At 45.8% G+C, this 22179-nt stretch overlaps 1 protein-coding gene across 1 annotated transcript in view; it reads right to left on the reverse strand.

Annotated features, from left to right (window-relative positions):
• Positions 1-11057: 11057 nt before the first annotated feature.
• Positions 11058-22179, reverse strand: part of stmn2b (stathmin 2b) — a gene marked incomplete at its 5' end in the record, with an annotated part of 16816 nt that continues 5694 nt past the window's right edge. Inside the window, 5 exons of the mRNA XM_083646957.1 lie at positions 11058-11347; positions 18700-18747; positions 19402-19593; positions 20448-20620; positions 21017-21112. Of these exons, the coding sequence (XP_083503083.1) occupies positions 11165-11347; positions 18700-18747; positions 19402-19593; positions 20448-20620; positions 21017-21112 (692 nt within the window). The 3' untranslated portion in view covers positions 11058-11164. The remainder of the gene's footprint in view (positions 11348-18699; positions 18748-19401; positions 19594-20447; positions 20621-21016; positions 21113-22179) is intronic.

Raw genomic sequence — 22179 nt, forward strand, 5'->3', positions numbered from 1 at the left:
TCCCAAGTCTGCCAAAATACTCAGGGACGGAGTAAAGCTGGGGGTGAGAGACGGGATAATTTTTTCGCTGGGGCCAAATGTCAAACGTTAAAACATGTTTTGACGGTTCAGGCTCGTTATCGAATTAGAAAGATGTGAGAATGTAGAGGAGAGTGATTACGCTGATTTGTGGAGGCGTGTGTGTGTGTGTGTGTGTGTGTGTGTGTGTGTGCGCGTGTTTCATAAAGGTATGTAACCAGTGACAACTTTTTCAGCTCAGCTCACATTGGGACATACCCACATGTCGAGGCTGTTGGTCATGCTGCTCCAGCCACATCAAAGGGTTGCAGTTGGGGGCAGTCTGGGTCAGCGGGCTCCGGCGCAAACCGCAAAATTCTTACGCCGAATTCAAGCGCGACTCGTGACTTCTGTTGCATGCCAGCATGTTCTCCTCTCTCCCGCCTCACCTGCCTACCTCCACTATGCTGTTCAGTACATAGAGGCTATCTGTAGAGGCTGTACATAGAGGCTACTGTACTACTGTGAGTGTGTTTCCTTCACATATCTCCATTCGAACCATTCGTCCGATCGACTTCACAGCTTGGACGGGTGTGTTGCTGGGGACCCGAGGAAGGGCAGTGTTGGATTTCCGTTGCAATTCGGACACGTGACACGTTCATTCAATATTAATAAACTCTGAATAAACATTCAGTTTATCAAGATCAAGATCAGTAGATAAAGTAGAACTTCTCCTTTGTTCCCTCTCTCTCCACACACGCACGCACACGCACACACACACACGCACACACACACACACACACACACACACACACACACCTCACAACAACGACCACCCACCAGTAGTTTCACTTATTCCAGACGTCGGTCGTGTCTCACACCCAAAGCCCCAAAACTAGTCAATCAGCTTCCCACTTTACTTGCAGATAAAAGTCCTCCAGCTCTGAGCTGAATCCTCTGTACATTCCCCAGACAGCACTTTGGTCATTATTATTCTGCACTTAGGAAATGTGGAGTCACGGTTTTCATTTGAGGTGATTGGATGCACCATGTGATGCAGCACTTCACCACACTGAGTCTGCCTCACATCCACCTGTTGAATAAAGATATCAAATGCAGACGGAGGCTCAGAGCACGATTGAAGTGGAGATGAAGGGGGAGGGGTTCAGGCGGTCAGACTGGCCCAGTGATTAGAGCGGCTGTCGTCCTGTAACTAAAAGGTCACACGTTTGATCCCAGGTGTCCACCAACAGCCGTCTGTCCCGTCAAAGCATGTTTGAGCCAGACACTGAATCACTCACAGCTAAATGGTTATTAATGCATGGTTGCTATGCTAATGCTTTCATCAGCTAATGGTTACTAATGTTTATATCCGGAGATATCTTGTAGTAGGCTAATTCCAAAACATCAACTCAGACAAACAAAAGGAAATCCTATTTTCAAGATGATTTCTTCGTATTTTTTGACAAGTCAATTTTTGTTTTATTTGAATTACTCACAAAATAATTTAAATCAAATGCTCATCATGTTTTCCATGCAGTCTTCATGTAACCGAATTAATGTGAGTCCTTGGGAGTCCCGAGTGGTAGCGAGTAAGTTGGTTAAACTCACTCCCACAGTATAAAGGCCCATTAATCAGCTCCCCCAAGCTCCCTTGGTTAGCGTGTGCGCCTTGGGAAGCCGGAGGTCGGCGGTTCACATCCACCCCTGGGCAAGCCCTTAACATGGGTTGCTGCAGTTACCATCAACACAACGCCATTACATTCATACAAAGACCATTACTGTAGTTTGGATCACAGAGAAAAATGATCAAGCTATAATTTGCTTTTCTCCATTTAGAGCAATCTAATGTATGTCCCAATGTGTGTACATTGGGACAAAAATAAGTGAAAATTATGTTTTTGATGGATTTCTGACATGTTTTATTAATGCAGAATTTTAGAATCACGAATAAGAGGAATTCTATGAGACAATCTTATTTATGGATTACCATAGTGATCTTCTGTACAAAACGGTGTAAAATAAGGCAGTTACAATTTCTCATATGGAGAAGAAAACATTTGTGTTTTTTCAGAGGTGAAAAAGAGACAATCCAACAGAATAAACAGAAACCATTCCTCACGTCTGAGAGAGTGACAGACAGATGGATCGTGTGTGTGTGTGTGTGTGTGTGAGAGAGAGAGAGAGAGAAAGAGAGAGAGAGAGAGAGAGAGAGAGAGAGAGAGAGCCCCTTGTACACTTCCCATGGGAAGACAAGACAGAGATGAGTGTCAGTGGGTCAACTTCGACACATCCTTCACTTCCTCTACACACGCATGCACAACCCCCCCCCCCGCCACACACACACACACACACACACACACACACACACACACACTAAGCAACAGGCGGCTCTCATGCATGCGTTCTGTGTATAACCAATTCGGACAGGAGAGAAGAATACAAGTCAAGAGGGGTGAAGGAGAAAACCCCAAAAACAAAACCCACAGAGCCCAGAGGGAACTGACAGCGGCAGACAATGGGAAACAATGCCCCCCCACGCCACCACCACACTCCCAGGATAATACTAGGGTGTCAACACACACACACACACACACACACACACACACACACACACACACACACCTTTCACACACACAAACAGCCCTCCCTTCTAAAAGACACACAATGCAAGGAGTTGTCACACACGGATACACAGACATTCATAAACAATGTCTCTCTCTCTCCCCCTCTCTCTCTCTCTCCGGGCCACAATGGTGGGGTGTCACACACGTCTCAGGCAGAATTAGCCGCCGCTTCCGCTCTCTGTCAGGGGAAACAAAGTTAGCCTTCCTCAATGCAGCACACAGCTCTATTTATAAACAATAACAAGCCTCCCCTCCCCTCCATAGGGTTTCTCTGGAGAACGGCTCGTATTGTCCAGCGTATTGTTTGGAGCGGACGAACATCTGTCTGTGGCTAGCTAGCACACGGGCGCCGTGGCTAACCTCTGTCTGTGGCTAGCTAGCACACGGGTGCCGCGGCTAACCTCTGTCTGTGGCTAGCACAGGGACGCCACGGCTAACCTCTGTCTGTGGCTAGCTAGCACACAGACGCCACGGCTAACCTCTGTCTGTGGCTAGCACACGGACACCGCGGCTAACATCTGTCTGTCGCTAGCTAGCACACAGGCACCATTGCGCCACGGCTAACCTCTGTCTGTGGCTAGCACACTGTGGCTAGCTAGCACACACGTACCATTGCGCCACGGCTAACCTCTGTCTGTGGCTAGCACACGCGCGCCACGGCCCAGCGTCTCAGGATGACCCAGAGGCCTTCGTGCAGCTTAGCAAGATATGACAGTCGATTTGAGTTGTCGACTACGTGCAGTTTACAATTATCCCAATTATTTTACAACCAATGTCATATGTAGACTAATTCGATTTGAACAGGTCATTTCATTTTTTGAAAAACAGTTTACAGTGTCACACCTAGCATAAAATGAACTGCTAGCAAACACAGATGTGACAATAAAAAGTTTATAACATGCTTTAGGGATTTATTTTTACTCTCAGAGACTTACATTTTTTTCAAGTGTCAAGTGACTCACAGTAAGAAGATACTAGTAGGCACACACTGTTATGAAAAACTCAAGCGGGTCATGAAATAACGCTAAAGCAGAAACTTTGACAAAACTAAATTAAGGCAGCATGTTCACGGTGATGGATTATCTCGCTCTGGCCATTTTCAAATGTGTGGAAGTTGTTTTTCATTCTGTACAATAGCTGCACTGCTGGCAGCATGACTTCTTCTGAAAGGAGGACAATTCTCCAACACTGTGTGCAGGAATAATGGAAAAGAGTCAACTTAGACAATTGGCACAAACTTTAAAACACACACACACACACACACGCACGCACGCACGCACGCACGCGCACACACACACACACACACACACACACACCAGCCATATCCTTTAATATCAGTCATCATTTTGGTAGAGAATTTGAACAATAACTTCATCTTTTGTGTCTATCAACTTTAAAGACAAAACAAAACATAATGCAAATTAAATGATACTAAATGATACAAAAAAAACTGCTGACATGATGACACATTCAGAAGATTTATTTTCAAAACAAATTCAGTTTTGTGGATAAATCCTGCTTACTTGGAAGCTACCTGACATTAAAGGAACACTATAAAAAAAAGCAAAGCTGAAACATTTTAAACATCATTTCACACGTATCCCAAAACTCTCAACAGTTATTCATGCGTCTGTGTGTTTGAAGAGTGATTGAGAGTTTTTTCAGCGTGCTCTCATCCATCACTGTCAGCCTGTCCACGCTGCACTCTTGTTGTGCTAATTGCAGCTCAATGAAGTTGTGTAGCATAAAATTAAGCATCACTCAGAGACAAGAGTGTTTCTAGGCTGCAAAGTTGTTTCATATACTTAGAAAATAGCTTTGCATGAGGGACTCAAATCCAAGCAAAACATTACAACCGAATAACTAATGACACGAGTTATGGAAAAATTAACAATTATGCTGAACGCAAAGTCAAAATAATGAAGCGAATTATTGGTGAGATTCCCATTTAAAGTAACTTCAAAGCTTGGAAGTGCACGCAAAACTCATTTCCTTCTGCTAAGACTGAAGTCTAGACTCAATTCCAGTCTGTACCGATGACAGCTATTCCCCCAAAAATGCATTTGTGGCTTACTAATAAACCAAAACCCACCAAGACCACTGATTGGACAGTGAGAATGGGCAGATGAAAACTGCAAAATGGTCATTACTGACCGTCGACGAACCTTCAGCCGAGTCCAGCAGCATCGTGAAGGCGAGGGATAGAATTCCCAAATAAACGTCTTTAACGTTTCCCCTCTGAACTGACCCTGAACTCCACAGTGCATCAATGTCCTCAGTGTTTCTGAGCACTTGGCAGTCAAATAACAAAATTACAAGGTTTTTGAGTTTGATCTCAAAGCAAACGACCGAGGGGGGGCGGGGGTGGGGGGGGATGGAGAGATCATGATGAAGGCTACAGCCTATGAAGAAAATACAGAGGGGGGAAATGGAAAAACAGAGAAATGAGACTTGACAGAAGAGAGAGAGGGGGCTGTGGCTACAGAGGAAAGAACAGACAGAGAGAGAGAGAGAGAGAGACCGAGGTGAAACTCCAGAGGCCTGCTGGTTTTGGCGCTGCGTTTGATTGGGTTTGGTGGCCTGATTTGCAGAGAGGGAGACGAGGGGAGGAGGATGAAGGGGGAAGAGGATGAGGGGGAGGGGGAGGAGGGGGAGGAGGAGGAGGAGGGGGTTTGATGATGTCGTGTTGCGGGCCCTCACCTTCAAAGCGTGCGGCGGCGGCCCCTGAAAGGCCCTAATCACAACATGTGATGAGACCAGTAGAACAAAGACAGCCGGGCAGAAAATAACAGCGTGGGAACTCTGGGTGAACTTGAAATACAACAACGGGGCTTACCCACCAACCCACCCCCCCCCCCCCCCCCCACCCTCTCCCTCTCCCCTAGTTACACACACACACACACACACACACACACACACACACACACACACACAGGCTTATTTAGACACACACCTGTGTTTGTTATGACAAAGGCTTTAGGTTGCATGAACTTGCACATGTGTGACCTCCCCTCACCACCCACCCCCCAGCACAAACACACACACACACACACACACACACACGTGCGCGAACGAACGAGCGCGCGATTGTACAGATAGTGAGGACATTCATTGACATAGCCCAATGCATTCCATATAACCCCTAACCTTAAGCAGCACAACTTAATGGCTAAGCCTTAATTACCTTAACCTAAACCTAATTCTAGCCAAGTCTTAACAGGTCAGGTGAGGACCACCCAAAAATGCCCTCATTTTCAGAAAATGTCCTTACTGGTATGAAACTCAAACTGGTCCTCATTAGGATAGCTGTAGCCTACAAGAATACACACACACACACACACACACACACACACACACACACACACACACACACACACACACACAACAGTGATGAGTTGGATGAACGTGGGAGTGGGTCTGTGCGTCTGTCTGTCTGTCTGTCAGCCTTGTAGAGACAGGACTTACAACAACAATAAGATGAAAACAGCCCTAAGTGCTTCCTCTCATTCATAGCGGGCCAAACAAGCAGGCTCCTCTCTCTGTGATGACTATTACGCCTGTGTGTGTGTGTGTGTGTGTGTGTGTGTGTGTGTGTGTGTGTGTGTGTGTGTGTGTGTGTGTGTGTGTGTGTGTGTGAATCACAACCAGCACCTTGCTGTGTTGTTGATTCATATTCCATTATTTCACCATTATTTCATCCATTATTATTTTCAACACACTTGTTGTGTTGCTGATTTGTTGTTTCCTCAACACATAATAATGCCTGTAAAAAAAAGAGAAAGAGAATAAAGAAGAAAAATGTGACATCTTCGTGAAGTGTTGAATTTTAGAGACAGCAGTGTGTTCACTTTGGAATAGTATCACCACACACATTTAGAATTTGAATTGGGATTTCAGACGCTTGATGGAGAACATTTTTAAATCTTAGGCTGTTGCTATGGTTGCTGTTAGTATGGTACCCAGTTCCTGAAAGGCAAATTCTTTATCTCTTATTTATTTATTTATTTATTTATTGCATAATCTAATTGTGTGTGTGGTCTAGCAATAATTAAATAAAGTGAAATGACTTGTTTTCATGTGTTTTTGATATGTCACTGAAAACCTTTGCATGATTAAATAGGCTATAATATATTCTATAGATATAAATTAAATATTACATTTGTTTTGTTTTTATGTACTTTCTGTGCATAGCAATTTATTTTACTTATATCTGACATAAAACATTGATTATATATTTAAACATGTATTATAAAGACATTACATTGCATTACCTGTACATTACAGCCCAGTCCATAATTTCTTTTTCTTTTTCTTTTTTTAAGAATAATAGGCTATGTACTGATTGCATCAACATCGATACATTTTCATAATAATGCCGTTTCAATGATATTTGCACGTGAAATTTGCAACAGGTCAACAAAGCTGCATCACATAAATAACCTGATTTGATGCAGATATTAAACAATAAATGCATTATCTATAGGCTATAATAAAACTATCTTGGTGTGACATTATTTAGTTGTGTAACGTGTTATGTAATAGTAGGCTGTTGTGTTAAGTGACAGAGTGACCCCCAGGGTCAGTCACTCACTCTGTCACTGTATGGATGTCACTGTGCAACGTCACTGTATGGAAGGGTGGGTGGGTCCTGTATCATCCATACTGGATGCTTCACTGAAGAGCTCCTATAGCTCTCTTAACAAGGACTTATAATCTCCTAGTAACACGAGCCCTCCGTAAAGGTCTGTGACTGTCAAATGATTTGGGGAGTGTGACCATTGTGGAAGCACCATGCAGTCATGTGCTGCTGATGTGGAAACTCAGGGAAAAAGGGCGAGAGTCTGCTTTAATTGCATTAGGCGCTTTTGTTGTGTGTGCGCGCAAAGTCCTTGAAGTCCCCAGCGCGTCTTTACGCGCATGAGGTCTCTCTTGCTGCATGTGGGGGGGCTTCCTCTGGGTAGGGGTAGGGCATGGCCCTGCCTCTCTCTCCTCCCTGGCTGAGTTCGTATTGGATTACAGGTTCACACGCTCGCTCGCAGACCGCCCGTCGCCCCGACCAATTGCTCCATTCATTCCAGCGCCGGAGACGGCCGCCGGCCTCTGATTGGTTATCAGCGCCGGCTTAGGGAACTTTCCCACGGCCAGCGCGTGCTGACAGCCGGCCAGCCACTCCTCATCACCGCCGGGACACACGGGGGAGCCGGGGGGTGGGGTGGGGGGCGACAGTCCAGGACCGAAAGTCCATTGGACCGCTGTCAAAGTTTCTCCAAAGATCGTCTGGGTTTGAGAAGATAAATCACTCAGGGACATCTTTCACATGTTCACAGCGAAAGGCTACTGATAGGCCTCTCCAATAATGAAGAACTTGCTTGAGTTGCTTCTGTGTAGCCTAAATGCAGGCACACTGATAATACCAGTTGTAGCCTAACATTTCACCATGCACAAGTCCTCGTGTCACCCGAGTCATGGGGTCTTTGTTGAGTTTATCCTCCATTTTGGAAATCAAACTGACTACAAAGATGGTGGGTGTAGCTAAAATATGAACATGGTTAATCGTGCATTCCTTTATAACTGGGGACTGGTAATCTTACGACTTCAAAGGTCATGAGCTGGGCGGTGACGTCATCAGAGCTGGTATTTCCCATTCCAAACTCGTAGGAGTCTCAGCAGCCCCAACCTCAAAAATCCAAGATGGCTGCGCCACGCAACAACAGTAGTAGTAATCGTAGTAATATTGTTTAGCACTTCTGTTTTGTTTGTGTCTCATTAAATCAGCTGTACACACACCACTGCCTAACTTCTATCTGTGTGGACATGAGGCTGCAGTGTTTGTATGCGCAAAATGCCGCGAAATGCCATGTTGTCAATTGTTATTGCTAACAATGGCTAGCCTGGCTAGCGACTGGATCTGACCAATCAACAGTGAACTTCCCAGCTCAAGTTTTTTGCAAATGGAACGCTAACAAAACGGATGTGATGTCATTTAGCCTCCACATCCCAGTTATTTTGCGATAAAGGAACGCACTTTGTGCTACAGCAAGGCCATACACCAAAGTAATCAAACACACATGACTTGGTCCTGAATCCTCCTTTGATGTGAATTTTGGGTTTGGATTTTTTTTTTTTGCAAAATTGTTCCCCATCAACAAGAAAATTGGATTAATTTACACCAAGGTATGGTGAGCACCACACCTCAACACCCAATTAACTGTTAATTAACTGTTAAACTAATGAATTGCCTATAATATCAATTAAACTGCAGGGCCCAGCCTGCAAAAGTTCTTTAACTCTCACACATGTGCACAGTGCTCATCTCCTTCTGCAATTTTGTCTCATACAGAGGCATCTTAAAATTGGCCAACAACAGTGCACCAATATGCACAGTGCACCAATGTGGTACAGTGTATAGACAACCTAAGTTATTTTCTCAAAAACTCAAAACAAAAATGTAAGGTCTAGCTGCGGGTGAAAATTAGCTCCGGCTAACCCCGGCACTTTTACTGTTGTCCCGTATGGATGATTCTGTAGGCTACGTGTATAACTGTCTTTTAATGTGCATTGTCCTATCCAAATAAACAATAAAGTAAAGTAAAGTAAAGCTCAGGATGGTAACAATACTGTTGGCTTGTGTTGTGCAATTTGGTCTAAAATAAAATGTAGCCTAGATGTTTTCAATGGAAGATGCCTAAGGCCATGTCTAACACCTTTTTCACAAATACACAGTTTGTGGCAATCAAAAATAGCGACAGAGTGAGCTCTCTTCTTTTTCCTCCTCTCTGGTTTGTCAAAGTGCGCAGGATGTGTTTGAGCCAACTGCGTGTCGCTCAAACCCACGGCCGCGTCTTAATTGGCTAGTTCCGCGCCAGGTCCCGCCCCTCCTGGCCGGCAGCACCGTTGAAATGACACCGTGGGAAAGCTGAGCGCTTCAAACAGAGGAGCTCCGGGCAAACTTGAGCAGACGCAGGACTGGCAGACAGGACAAGCGCACTGAAGGACTATTGTGGACGAATTAGCGCGGCCAAAATGAAAAGGAATCACGATTTTAGCTCCTCGGATAGCGAGCTGGACGAGCCTATTGAGGTGGAGAAGGAGAGCGCCGATGAGAATGGGTGAGTTATTTGGCTCTAAAAATGTTGTCTTCTGCATCTCTCCTTAGCTCTTGTTAAATGCCTCTCTTATAATGGTCAGTCTATGGCCATAGGATTATTGTAAAGGAACCAAAGCCCTGACATGTACATAACACTACTTAATTGTGGTTGTTTATAGCCTAATATTGCCAATCCAGGAGGAATTGAATAGCCCATGCCTCACTCATCAGTCAGGATAAGAGTTTATGATGGCCGTAATCCTGGACACATAACGCCACAAAAACCAGCGTGATAATTTGTGAATAAAACAAGATGTTAACTGAAGCTCATTTTATTTTTTCTAAAGGAATATGAGCTCTCCTCTCGGGTCCATGTCCCCCACAACAACAACTCAGGTGCAGGCGAGGAAGCGGCGTCGAGGAGTAAGTAATTCCCTATTAAAAACCCGTTTGGACACTTGTGCGTAAATGCGCACTTGTGCGTAAATGCGCAAAATTGCCTCGTGCGCATTGTGCACTCGGAATCTCCAAATAACCAAATGTTTTTCTCGCCTTTCCCTCAGATAATTGAGAAACGGCGCCGTGACAGAATCAATAACAGTCTCACCGAGCTACGGAGACTGGTTCCCAGCGCCTTTGAGAAACAGGTAAGCAAATAGAATGCAGCAAATCATGTATGCATATAAAAAGATAATTTTAACCCCCTGTGAAATATTATGGTGCTATATGCCTGATTATTTCACTTTTCTCTTCACGCACTGTAGGGCTCTGCCAAATTGGAGAAAGCAGAGATTTTGCAAATGACTGTGGACCATCTGAAGATGCTTCATGCTGCTGGGGGCAAAGGTATGACTGGCTCTGCTTCACTGCTAGGGAAAGGGGGGCGAGAAAATGAAAATACATCCTATAATCATACTCATATGCGCATGAGTGCAAAGTTTGGGGATAAAATATAATTATCCTGCAGTTTGGCTTTTATTTTCTTGATCAGACAAATGAATAAATGTCCAGATTAATAAATGAAAGAAGATCCTGGTTAATACTCCATAAAACTGGTCTGACAGGCATGATGGCACCTTACACCTGTCTTGTTCAGACTGATTATTTACTCTTCCCAGTCCCACGGCCAGAGGCATATTGATTCTTGCCAAACAGACCTCCTTCTATACTGGCCAGACTTGTTTTGTGGTGTGCAGTTCGGTTCAGGGATTGTTAACTTGAGACTAAATTTCTATCCTCTTCCCCTCTCCTTCCCCTCCCCCCTGGCAGGTTATTTTGACGCCCATGCCCTGGCGATGGACTATCGTGGTTTGGGTTTCAGGGAGTGCCTGGCTGAGACCGCCCGCTACCTGAGCATCATCGAAGGCTTGGAAAGCACCGACCCGCTGCGGATCCGCCTGGTCTCCCACCTCAACAACTACGCCAGTCAGAGAGAGGCGCACTCCGGCCTGAGTCACCTGGCGTGGGGCTCGGCGTTCGGCTCCCCCGCCGCCCACCTGGCCCACCCCCTGCTCCTCCAGCACCAGCAGGGGGTGCCGCTGGCCCCGCTCCCCCGCTGCGCCGCCACCAGCCCGCACACTCCTTCGTCGTCCGCGCCCCCTTCTTCCTCCTCCTCCTCCTCCTCTACGTCCTCCTCCTCTTCATCCGGGGCAGAGACTCCTATCCCGGGCAGGCGCAGCGGCAGCGGCACCCCGCACTCGGACCAGCCTGGGCCGATCCGCGTCCCCCCCAGTGGCTCCTCCGTCCTGCACCACGCCCTGGTCTCCTCATCGGCCTCCAAGCTCTCCCCTCCTCTCCTCTCCTCCCTCGCGGCGTTCCCCTTCCCCTTCAGCGCGTTCCCTCTCATCTCCCCCGCCGCCGCCATCAGCTCCACAGCCCCTGCCTCCAGCGTTGGGAAACCCTACAGACCGTGGGGTATGGAAATAGGAGCTTTCTGACTGGATGGCAAACTTCAATACAATCCTCCCAGACTGAACTCACAACCCAGCTGAGCTGGACTTTCATGGACAAGTTTTTCTTGCCAAAAAAAGTACTATTTTTTCTATGATATTGACATCCTATAGACTAGAGGATATAGCTATAGGATTTCTATTTTCTTGATAATGTATTGTGTTTTGTATAGAAAAGAAACAGTGAGGAGGGAGACCATGCACGACTAAAAAACAACAAGAGTGATTTATTGTGTTGATTGATCTCTGTTCCCGCCCAACCCTTTAGAAGTTTCACCCTCTGTTGTCGGCCTATCAGGGATGGCTTTTCCAGATGGTCAAGCAGTCGCCTGTCAAGTTCCTGGGTGAAACTGTCCCCCTTTGTGTTGCCCCCTGAGCTGAAACACACTGTATTGGTACCCGGGCCACAGAGAGAGAGGGGGTTGGGGGGGAGGGGGTGCATGAAAGGAGGGCTTGAGGTGGTTCAGGGTCGCCCCCTTTTACGGCATTTTATGGGGTGGAATAACTGAAACCAGGTGTTTGTTTGACTAAATACTGGGAACAGAAGTTCGCTACCAGCTTGGTCGAAATAAACGTAGCCATGATGATTTACCCACAACCTCTTACGGTTGGTCGTATGGTGTGCGCTCTGTTGTTTTCGCTTGCTTCATCAGTTTACATTTCCTCTCCACAGTCAATTTTGTCAGAAGGCCTTTACATTGGAAATACACACACTGTTGTACAGTCAAGGCTTCACATAATGCCCTATACCTATACCAGTGCTTTCATTGCTTGCTCATTTTCCTTTCCCCTCTGTTAGAACTGATAGTTGGGTGATTTTTATCACTGTCAGTTGGTGATTATCCAGAGAGAGTTCAGCCAATGGTCTCACCTCCAATAATTTATTATTCTCCTTTAGGGCCGTTTCCAAATACTAACCTCTCCTCCCCGTCTACACCTCACTGTGACTTTGTGTATTTTGTGGTTGTACAAACGCAACCACTGACCAATCAGATTTCTCCACTTTTCAAAGTTGTTGCTGCTGGTAACGACGACTTCCCTGTAATAAAAGAGTTGATCAATTACCTGTGGGCCTCCGTAGCATTTGTGTGTGTGTGTGTGTGTGTGTGTGTGTGTGTGTGTGTGTGTGTGTGTGTGTGTGTGTGTGGGTGTGTGTGTGTGTCATGACCCCTTGGCATCTGATGCTGATGAACAGGGTGGCCTTTAGCATCTAGATGAGACGCACCTGGCTTTCAGCTAACCCCATGGTAACCTCATCAGCATCATTATTAGATGCTCCCACCGTCCATTCTGAAATCGACGCCACAGGAGTGTGACAATGAAATAAAACAGTGACCAGTAAGGGTGTAGGGACCGGGGTGGTGGATGGGTGTACAGTTTAAATGTTTGCCTCTGTGGTGGAGACCGGGGTTCGATTCCCAGCGTGTTAAAATCTATGTTTCAAACGCAAAGTGACATTTAACATTTTTGTTCATTAAGCCTAACCCAAACCATGTTTTTGTTGTCTAACAATAACCCACTTTGTTTTATTTGCGTAAACTATCTCAAAATAATGTTGGAAAAGCAGAGACGTTTTAACCACTTTTTTCAAGTTAAAATGTAACGTCTCCTGGCATCGAAAAATGTCGAAAAGGGGTAACTAGTACGTTAAAAAGTGATGCCAAGGGGTTGTGACAAAGTTGCATGCATGCATGGCTGTGGCATGCGACCAACCACGTCAGAATTCTGATTGTGATGTCATAAATACAGCCGAGATAGGCTCTGATAGAGCATAGTAGCTCCATCCAATCATGTCATAATCAGTTAGAAGCCATCCTCTGATTGGTTCCAATTGAATGCTCAGTGAGTTTGGATTATTTGAAATTATATTTAGACTGTTACTAGAACTTTATTTGTATTTGAAGTAGGCTTAGATGCATGCATTTACAAGTCAAACTTTTCAAGATGAATGGATATAAATCAAAATGCATGCACAATTTGGATGTCAAATGCTCCTTAGGTGTGTGTGTGTGTGTGTGTGTGTGTGTGTGTGTGTGTGTGTGTGTGTGTGTGTGTGTGTGTGTGTGTGTGTGTGTGTGTGTGTGTGTGAGTGTGTGTGTGTGTGTGTGAGTGTGTGTGTGTGTGTGTGTGTGTGTGTGTGTGTGTGTGTGTGTGTGTGTGTGTGTGTGTGTGTGCATGCGTGCGTGCGTGCGTGCGTGCATGCTTGGATGTCTCCTTTTCCTTTGCCAATGTATTGCAATAATGAATGATTGTTTTTATTACTTAGATGGTCCATCCATCCTACATCCATCCCACATGGGATTACGATACACAGATAAAATAAACACAATTTCAGTTTACTAAGGCTGTAAGCAATACTAATTTATTAGAGTAAGTACATTCCACTGCTATATAATTACTCCTATTGTGACAAGAACAAATACCCATGGAAAAGGAAAAGGAAAAGAGCACAAGTACACCGTGTTGTCTTCCTATAGAACGTTTTTTTTCCGAAATGGTCAGCAATTACTGTAAAAAGTTTTATGTGCAAACATCCACGCCCGTATATATCTGTATCTCCTGCATAACAATAGATCATTGTCCTTAAATCAACAAACTATCGTCAAATGTGCACTACTGTAATAGCATCTTTACAGTATTACAGAAAGCGTATGAAACCCATGATCAAAATAGTCATACATTCTGTCATTGTGTTACTTATGGTTGGAATTATAGTAAAAATAAATTACTCCACTTTTTGCTAAGGACCCCCTGGAATCCCATCAACTTTGAAAACCATTGCTGGACATTCTAAAAAGTAAAGATGAGTCATTCACTTTTGATATAGAATGTCTGCAAAAAGGAAAAAAATTATACATTTATTACACACAAAAGAAGAATGTAGAGTGACTTCAAAAGACTATCATTATATTGTCTATTGTATAAGGGTAGAACCAGTAGAACTGAAACATGTAAAGTAATGCAGTTTCTGTAATACCATCTGCTGTTAGTATTTTGTATGTCATTGTGCTGTGATTGACACCTGTGTGAATGTAGACACATTGTAAAGTGCTCTGGATAAAAGTGCTATATAAATGCGGTCCATTTACCATTTACCATTATGACACCGGTAAATGTTCCTCTGTGAAGATGTCTAGTGTTTTGACAGAATTATTTTATTTGGCGACATGTTTGCAGCGTTTGGCATTTTGTGTGTATGTATGTGTTACACCCCATTTACACCTGGTTTTTAAATGTGACCTGTATCCGGATAAGTTATCTGGATAATGGTCGCATTTAAAAACCAGTTGTAAATGGGGTGAAAGAGATCTGATGTAGTCAGGAAGATCTGATCACATCCTGATTTACACCTTGCATTAACATGCGTTTTTCCTTATCCAGATAACGTCCAGATAACTTATCCGGATACAGGTCACATTTAATAACCAGGTGTAAATGGGGTAGTGTATTCCTGCGTTTTGAAAATTAGTGTTGGTGTTTAGTTTACGTGTGATTTTGAGCATAGAAATTAACTGTTGTGCCAATTGTGTTTTGTAGGTTAGTTGGTGTGTGCAGAGTTTAGAAAAAGTGTTATAAGTATTGGAAATGCCTGCTAGGAATTGTACAAAACTAAATATGTTATGATAATTTGTAAATCAGTTAATAAATATACACCATTCAGGATCAACGCAGGTGTTTTTTGTATGTATATTTGCCTGATGATGCAGGCCTTGTTTAGATGTGTGTGTGTGTGTGTGTGTGTGTGTGTGTGTGTGTGTGTGTGTGTGTGTGTGTGTGTGTGTGTGTGTGTGTGTGTGTGTGCGTGTGCGTGCATGCATGTGTGTGTGCGTGCGTGCGCGTGCGTGCGTGCGTGCGTGCGCATGCCCATGTGGGTGTGGGTGTGTGGGTATGTGTGTGTGTGTATGTGTGTGTGTGGTGTGGGTGCAGTACGTGGCGACGCCTGGTATCAGATGAGGCTGCCTGTTCTCTCGGCGGCCCTCTGTGTGTGCACAGGAAACCATTAACAAGGAGGGGATATCCTGGACAATAGCAGCCCGGCTGGCCCCATGCACCGCGTGGGAACCGGCCCGTGGAGAGGAGAAGAAGAGGAGAGGAGGAGGAGGAGGAGAGGAAGAGGGAGGGCAGGTTGGAAGAGAGCGAAGAGAGAGAGAGAGAGAGCGAAGGGAGGGATGGAGCGGAGGAGAGGCGATGGAAAGAAAGCTGGAAGGAAGATAGAGGAGGGAGGGAGATCAAAGCCTGGCACAGGAGAGAGGGCTTGATAAAGAGTGTGTGAGATGGAACAGCTTTGTCCCTCTGCCATCATCTCAGCTGGCTCCAGCTGCACCTTCTGTTCTCCTGCACACACACCCCTCTTCTGCAGACTTTACTACCTCAGTAAAATATGTCTGCCCGCCCCCCCCCCTCTCTCTCTCCCTCTCTCTTTCAATCTCTCTCTCTCCTTCATTCCCCTAAACACTCAATATAATTACTACAGATGATGCAAGGCCAGGTAGAGAGAGTGATGTAAGCCTCATGGAAGCCAAATCCACAAGGTCAACAAGAGGTTTGGAGGAGCCACAACTTGTCTCTTGTCTCCCCCATGTGGTGATTAGTGATACTTCATCGATGGAGCGCCTCAAACAACAGGGAACGCCCAAATGGTGCTTGGCCCTAAATGTTAGATATTCATCAGATCACACCTCTTATGAGTCTTCTAACAAGCAAGACGCATCGAAATCACTCCATAGATATGATTAAAAGTCTACAAATGATCCCTTTAAAACAGTCTAATGACGACATATTATTGCAATTATTTGCATTTTGGAGTCCTAACACACACAAAATAATTTGGGTGCTAGCAAATAAGCAGAATCTAATGTATTAGTATTTCTAGAATATCAAGAAGTTAAGAATGAGATAGAACATATATCATATAATCCATTACAGAATGTGGGAGGGGAAAAATCACTCTGGAGGCCGGTTTCATTCACTGAACCCCAAATCTTTATTAACCACTGCTTGCTCACAAAGATATATGTGGAGAAGGGGAAAACACACAATGGGACGGGGAAAAGAGAAAGGCAGGTAGGATAGTGGGTGGAGTCACTGTGCGACTGTGATGTAGTACTTCTGAGGTCATCAGTGTGCGACAGATGTTCAGTTCTTATACATCCATGGTTCTTACATAGAGCAATAGCACATGGCACTAACATATCTACCCACCCTTCCTGGAATACCCACGCACACACACACTCACACACACATCTGTGGGCCTACTGTATGTGTGTGACCGACAGGATTCAAACTCATGCTTGAGCATCCTTGCTTACCAACTCTATGGATTATGTAAATACACTCAAATGCACCCTCACAGATGGCAATATTGTGTTGGAAAAACACAACGTGTCACTGACTCAGTGATATCTATTATGGCTTAAATATCTTTCTCAATACGCTTCTTCAACCTTCCAGTGGCGTTTTCTGTGTTTTGCAGTTTAAGTGCAGACCATACTGAATAGAGATTGTTACACACGGCGACGTTCAGTGTCTCTGGCATTTGGCATTGCTTTCACTCTCTGGCACAATGCCACAAGAAATTGGGCTAGCCACACACAAGCTAACATGGAGACAGTGGTTCCACTAGATGCTGATGTTGAGCACTACTCTAGCCTCTATGCGATGGACAACGATGGAGCGCGTTCATATTTCCTCCTCACTCATATTTACACTCACAAAATTCTAACAATACTCTGATCTCAGGTCAGTTTCTCCAAAGTAACTGAGGATCTACCTTCGCCTCAGCGGTGACATAAGATGCTGCTAATATTTGATTGTGATGTGGTTGGAATCTTGTTTCTAAGCGACATCTGAGGACGTCCGCCATTGGTCAGCGGATGTCACGTGAGCTTTACAATGCCAGATGGGACAGAATTTAGCCAGCTCCTCTTGAGCTGCGCGCTGTGATTGGCTAAAAGCCCGGGCCATTTGGACAGCATGTGAGTTGAGTGCGGACGCTCCTATGCATGTATGTGGAGAAATGTGTGAAAGGAGGAGGAGGAGGGCTGAGGGGGGCGCAGATGGAGAGAGAGAGAGAGAGAGAGAGAGAGAGAGGATGGGCTCATTAAATGCTATAGTATTCTCCTGTGGTGAAGTCACACATCTACCTCACAGGAGTGGGTGTGCAGTGACGGCTTGCATTCTCCACACCGACACAGAAACAAGACGCAGGCCGCACACTGGTCCCGCCTCCTTCTGCCCACTTTGGCGCGCGTACGTCCCGCACCAATTGGAACGGTGTCAGAAATTGTATGGAAAATCCCTCTTGAGCCCACAGAGAACCGATATGTTTAGGATGTTCTTCCGAGGGCTGACATGCGCACTCGAGGGGACGAGGGAACGGGGGACCAGGATGCTGCCATGTCGGGACGCGACCACCAGTCACAGCAAAATGTCAGCTAGCTGGCAAACTCACAACCAACACCAAAGCCTGTTACCACACAACAAGAGAAACCGCAAAAAAGATTCTCAGGCTGAAATGAAAAAATAAATAAATCAAAAGAATAATTACATCCATATATATGTAGGGAGAGGAAAATTATATATAAAAATGGCACACGGCAATCAATACTTTTGCTGCTTGTATTGTACTGTATATAACAAAAAAAGAAGTATTTACAAAAACCAATACCCACTGTCACGTGTCAAGTTTTTTTTTTCTCATTTGAAACAGAGCAAAAACATTCTTCTTCTTTTTTTAGGAAGAGCGGGTAGGAGACATTAACTTTTTTTTTACTATTATTTTTGTGTTTTGTTTCTCCCCTCCCCCCACTTTGCTAATGCTATTGGGGTGGGATTTGAACCTCCCCCTTGCCTCAGGGTGGTGTCCCAGGCTTCCGACATAAGGTGGTGGTAGTTTCATAGTAGTATGGGGGCGGGTGGAAGGGGAGGGGAGGGGAGGGGTGGAGAGGAACATGGGGTTGTGGGTTTTCCTTGCGGGTCGGGGTGGGGCTGGGCGGGGTCGGGGGTCGTAGGCCCCGGTTGGGGCTGCTCACGCTGTCACCTCTTCTCTCAACTCCTTGTTCCTGCGCACCTCCTGCGCATGTCTCTCCTAGAAAGGACACACACACACGCACGCACGCACGCACACGCACACACACACACACACACACACACACACACACACACACACACACACACACACACACACACACACACAGATTGAGGTTTTCATGTTTTTCTGTACCCTTCAGTACTACCAGCTCTCAAGACACAAGACACATGCAGTGAGGCCGACCTACTTCAATCCCTCTCCAATCTCCTGTCCTCTTCTCCACCTGTCCTTCCCTCCTGTCCTCTTCTCCACCTGTCCTTCCCTCCTCCTGTCCCCCTCTCCACCTCTCCACCCCTCCTCCTGTCCTCCTCTCCACCTCCCCTTCCCTCCTGCTGTCCTCCTCTCCACCTCTCCACCCCTCCTCCTGTCCTCTTCTCCACCTCTCCTTCCCTCCTGCTTGCCTTCACCTCCACCTCTTACTTTTCATCCGTTCCCCGAGGAAGCCTGTCTCTAATTTTTCCCTGTCCTTCCGCCCATCTGGTCTCCTCCAATCTCTCCTCTTCTAGTCTTTCGCCATCCTTATCTCCCCTCCCTTTCACTGTCTCTCCTACCCAACAATAATAACCTTGCTTCCCCTCCTCTTCATCCCCTTCTTCCCAGCCACCTAGCTCTCCCCTCCACCTCCACATTGGCTCTCCCCTCCCTCCTCACCTTCTCCTGCAGGCGGTCCATGATGGAGGCCAGGTAGGCCTCCCGGTTCTCCTGGATCTGCTCCATCTTCAGCTGCAGCTTCTCCTCGGCCATGCGGCTGAAGTTGCTGTTCTCCTCCAGGGCCTTCATCAGCACGTCGCGCTCGTGGTCCCGCTTCTCAGCCAGGGCCCGCAGCACCTGGGCCTCCTGGGACTGGAGGGAGGGAGGGAGGGAGGGGGAGAGGGAGGGAGGGAGGGGGGGGGGAGGGATGACAGAGGATGAGTCAGAGAGAAAGGGTGGAGAGGGAGAGAGAGCATCAGATAGTGAGATAGCTGAACACTGCCCGGTTATTGCTAAATTTTGAGCATGGATTGGAACTAATCAACTATGCAATGTTTAGTAAAGATCTGTAGGAATGCTTGTCCTTGCCAAAATTCATCTTCTCTTTTTACCACGACGCTGGACCAGTGGTCCCGCCGGGGGCATGAGATGGAAAAGCCAAGACAGTAAGTCACTCACCCAGTCATATGGAAAATGGCCGTAGCTAAGGATAGGAAGGTGCTAGACAGTCAGGATTCGAGGGGTGAGTACTGGGTAGGATTCGTGGCTAGGGGGATATGGGTGGTGTAGCATAGATCTGGCCAACAACATTTGACATTTGGGGTTGAAAAATATTTGTCTAACTGCGTGATATTGATTGGCTGATTGATTTGTTTGAGCGGGTTGCTCGATTTGGTCAGCTGCTTGACTGATTGTATTGACGCGAGTCAATGAGATGCACGAATTAGCCAAAGTCAGATCAGATTGTTTATTGTTTAGACGTGTGTGACACACTATTGACCAAACAGCCAGACATCAGATTAACGTCTCATATGATCGATTGATGTCAAAATGATTGATGTTACAGCCTAGCGATATTACTGGGCAGGCTGGATTTCCTGCTTAATTTGAGGTTTGGGTAATAAGTCTATCATTAGAAATGAGAAATGTTTGGGCTGTCAAATGTATTCTGGCAATGTGATGCATGGCAGATGGGTGCAATGACAAGGACTGGAAAAGGCTCTTACTCTCCTCCGGTCCTCAGCTGCCTCCAGCTTCTTCTGGATGTCCTCCAGGGAGATGTCCTTCTTAGGGGGGCTGCTGATGCAGTGGGCAGCATCCGACACGGGGGAGGGAGGCTTCAGGATGACCTCAAAGGACTGGCCAGAGGCCCGCTTGTTAATGGGCTTGATGTCCATGTCTGTGTGTGTGTGTGTGTGTGTGTGTGTGTGTGTGTGTGTGTGTGTGTGTGTGTGTGTGTGTGTGTGTGTGTGTGTGTGTGTGTGTGTGTGTTTATATTAGTGAAATACAGAAAGGAAGGGAGGAAGGAAGGAAGAAAGAAAGAAAGAAAGAAAGAAAGAAAGAAAGAAAGAAAGAAAGAAAGAAAGAAAGAAAGAAGAAAATTAATTGTTGTATTGTGAGTGTGGTGAATTGCAGGAGAAGGAGAAACAAAGAGGGATCTTTAAAATCCTACATGTGTAGCTAAAATGTACTGCCTAAAACGGTACTCAATTAGCTCCGTCTTATTTTTGTATGAATATTATACAAAAATATCTGACCGAATCTAACATTAGCCTGCAGTCGTATTACTACTCACCTTCAAAGTCGCCCATGATGTTCTTGCGAGTCTCGGGATACAGACAGGAGCAGATGAGTGAGAGGACTGAGATCTCCTTCATCTTCTCCTTGTAAGCTGTGACAGAGATACGGGGACTCAGGGTTAGTGTGCATGCCTGTGGGTGTGTGTGTGTGTGTGTGTGTGTGTGTGTGTGTGTGTGTGTGTGTGTGTGTGCGCGTGTGCGTGTGCGTGTGCGTGTGTGTGTGTGTGTGTGTGTGTGTGTGCGCGTGTGCGTGTGCGTGTGCGTGTGCGTGTGTGTGTGTGTGTGTGTGTGTGCGTGCAGCATAGTGCTTCACTCACACACACACACACACACACACACACACACACACACAGACGACACGTCATTAACCCACTTTCTCCTCAGGAGGTCCTTGCGACACATGGCATCTGAAGAATTTTTTGGAAAATAAATATTCATCAAGCAGAGGGGATGCTGCCTTTACTTGGCCTATTTACCCAACAGCCAAGAAGCTGCAATCCCCGCGGGATGTCCCACACATCATTAGCTATGCGCTACATTTTGGGACATTATTTATTTACGTAGCCAGACCAAATAGGCCAGACCTACGCCCCTAGCCATTTTGTGGCTAAACCAAAAACATCAGAGGTTTGTTTATGTGGTCCAGGTCACCTAAAGAGAGGAAGCCAGGGTTTAGGTCTTCATTGGCTATGACCAGTGTGGGAGGCGGCTAAATAATAGCCGAGGCTTTAGTGTATCAGCATAACACAGCGATATGACTTTGCATCCCTATAGCCGCTATTTATAGCCCCCAAATTAATAACAGCAAAGCAAAGCTGGCATCAAAATAAGACTGGTATTTGGCGACCTGCAGCGCCACGCTCAAAAGAGAGGAAGTGAAGTGCTTCCAAAGGGCAGATGGAGAGGGAAAAAAATAGTAAAAACAAAAAAGAACAACCAACCTTGTCTAACCTTGATTTTTTTTTTATTCCAATGTTTTTTGGCACCTACTACTGTACATTGTAATGTGAGTGTAGAGTTCAGCAGCGTTCCCCACAGAGAGAGAGAGAGAGAGGCAAAAAATATCTGCAGCAACACTGCAGGTTCTCTAACGCTCTGCTTTTGCTTTATGCCTGCTGCCGAGGTACGGTGCCTCATAGGGGACATTTGCATGCCAAGT

Source organism: Poromitra crassiceps (genome assembly GCF_964638095.1).
Source record: "Poromitra crassiceps genome assembly, chromosome: 11".
In the NCBI taxonomy this organism is placed as follows: Eukaryota; Metazoa; Chordata; class Actinopteri; order Beryciformes; family Melamphaidae; genus Poromitra; species Poromitra crassiceps.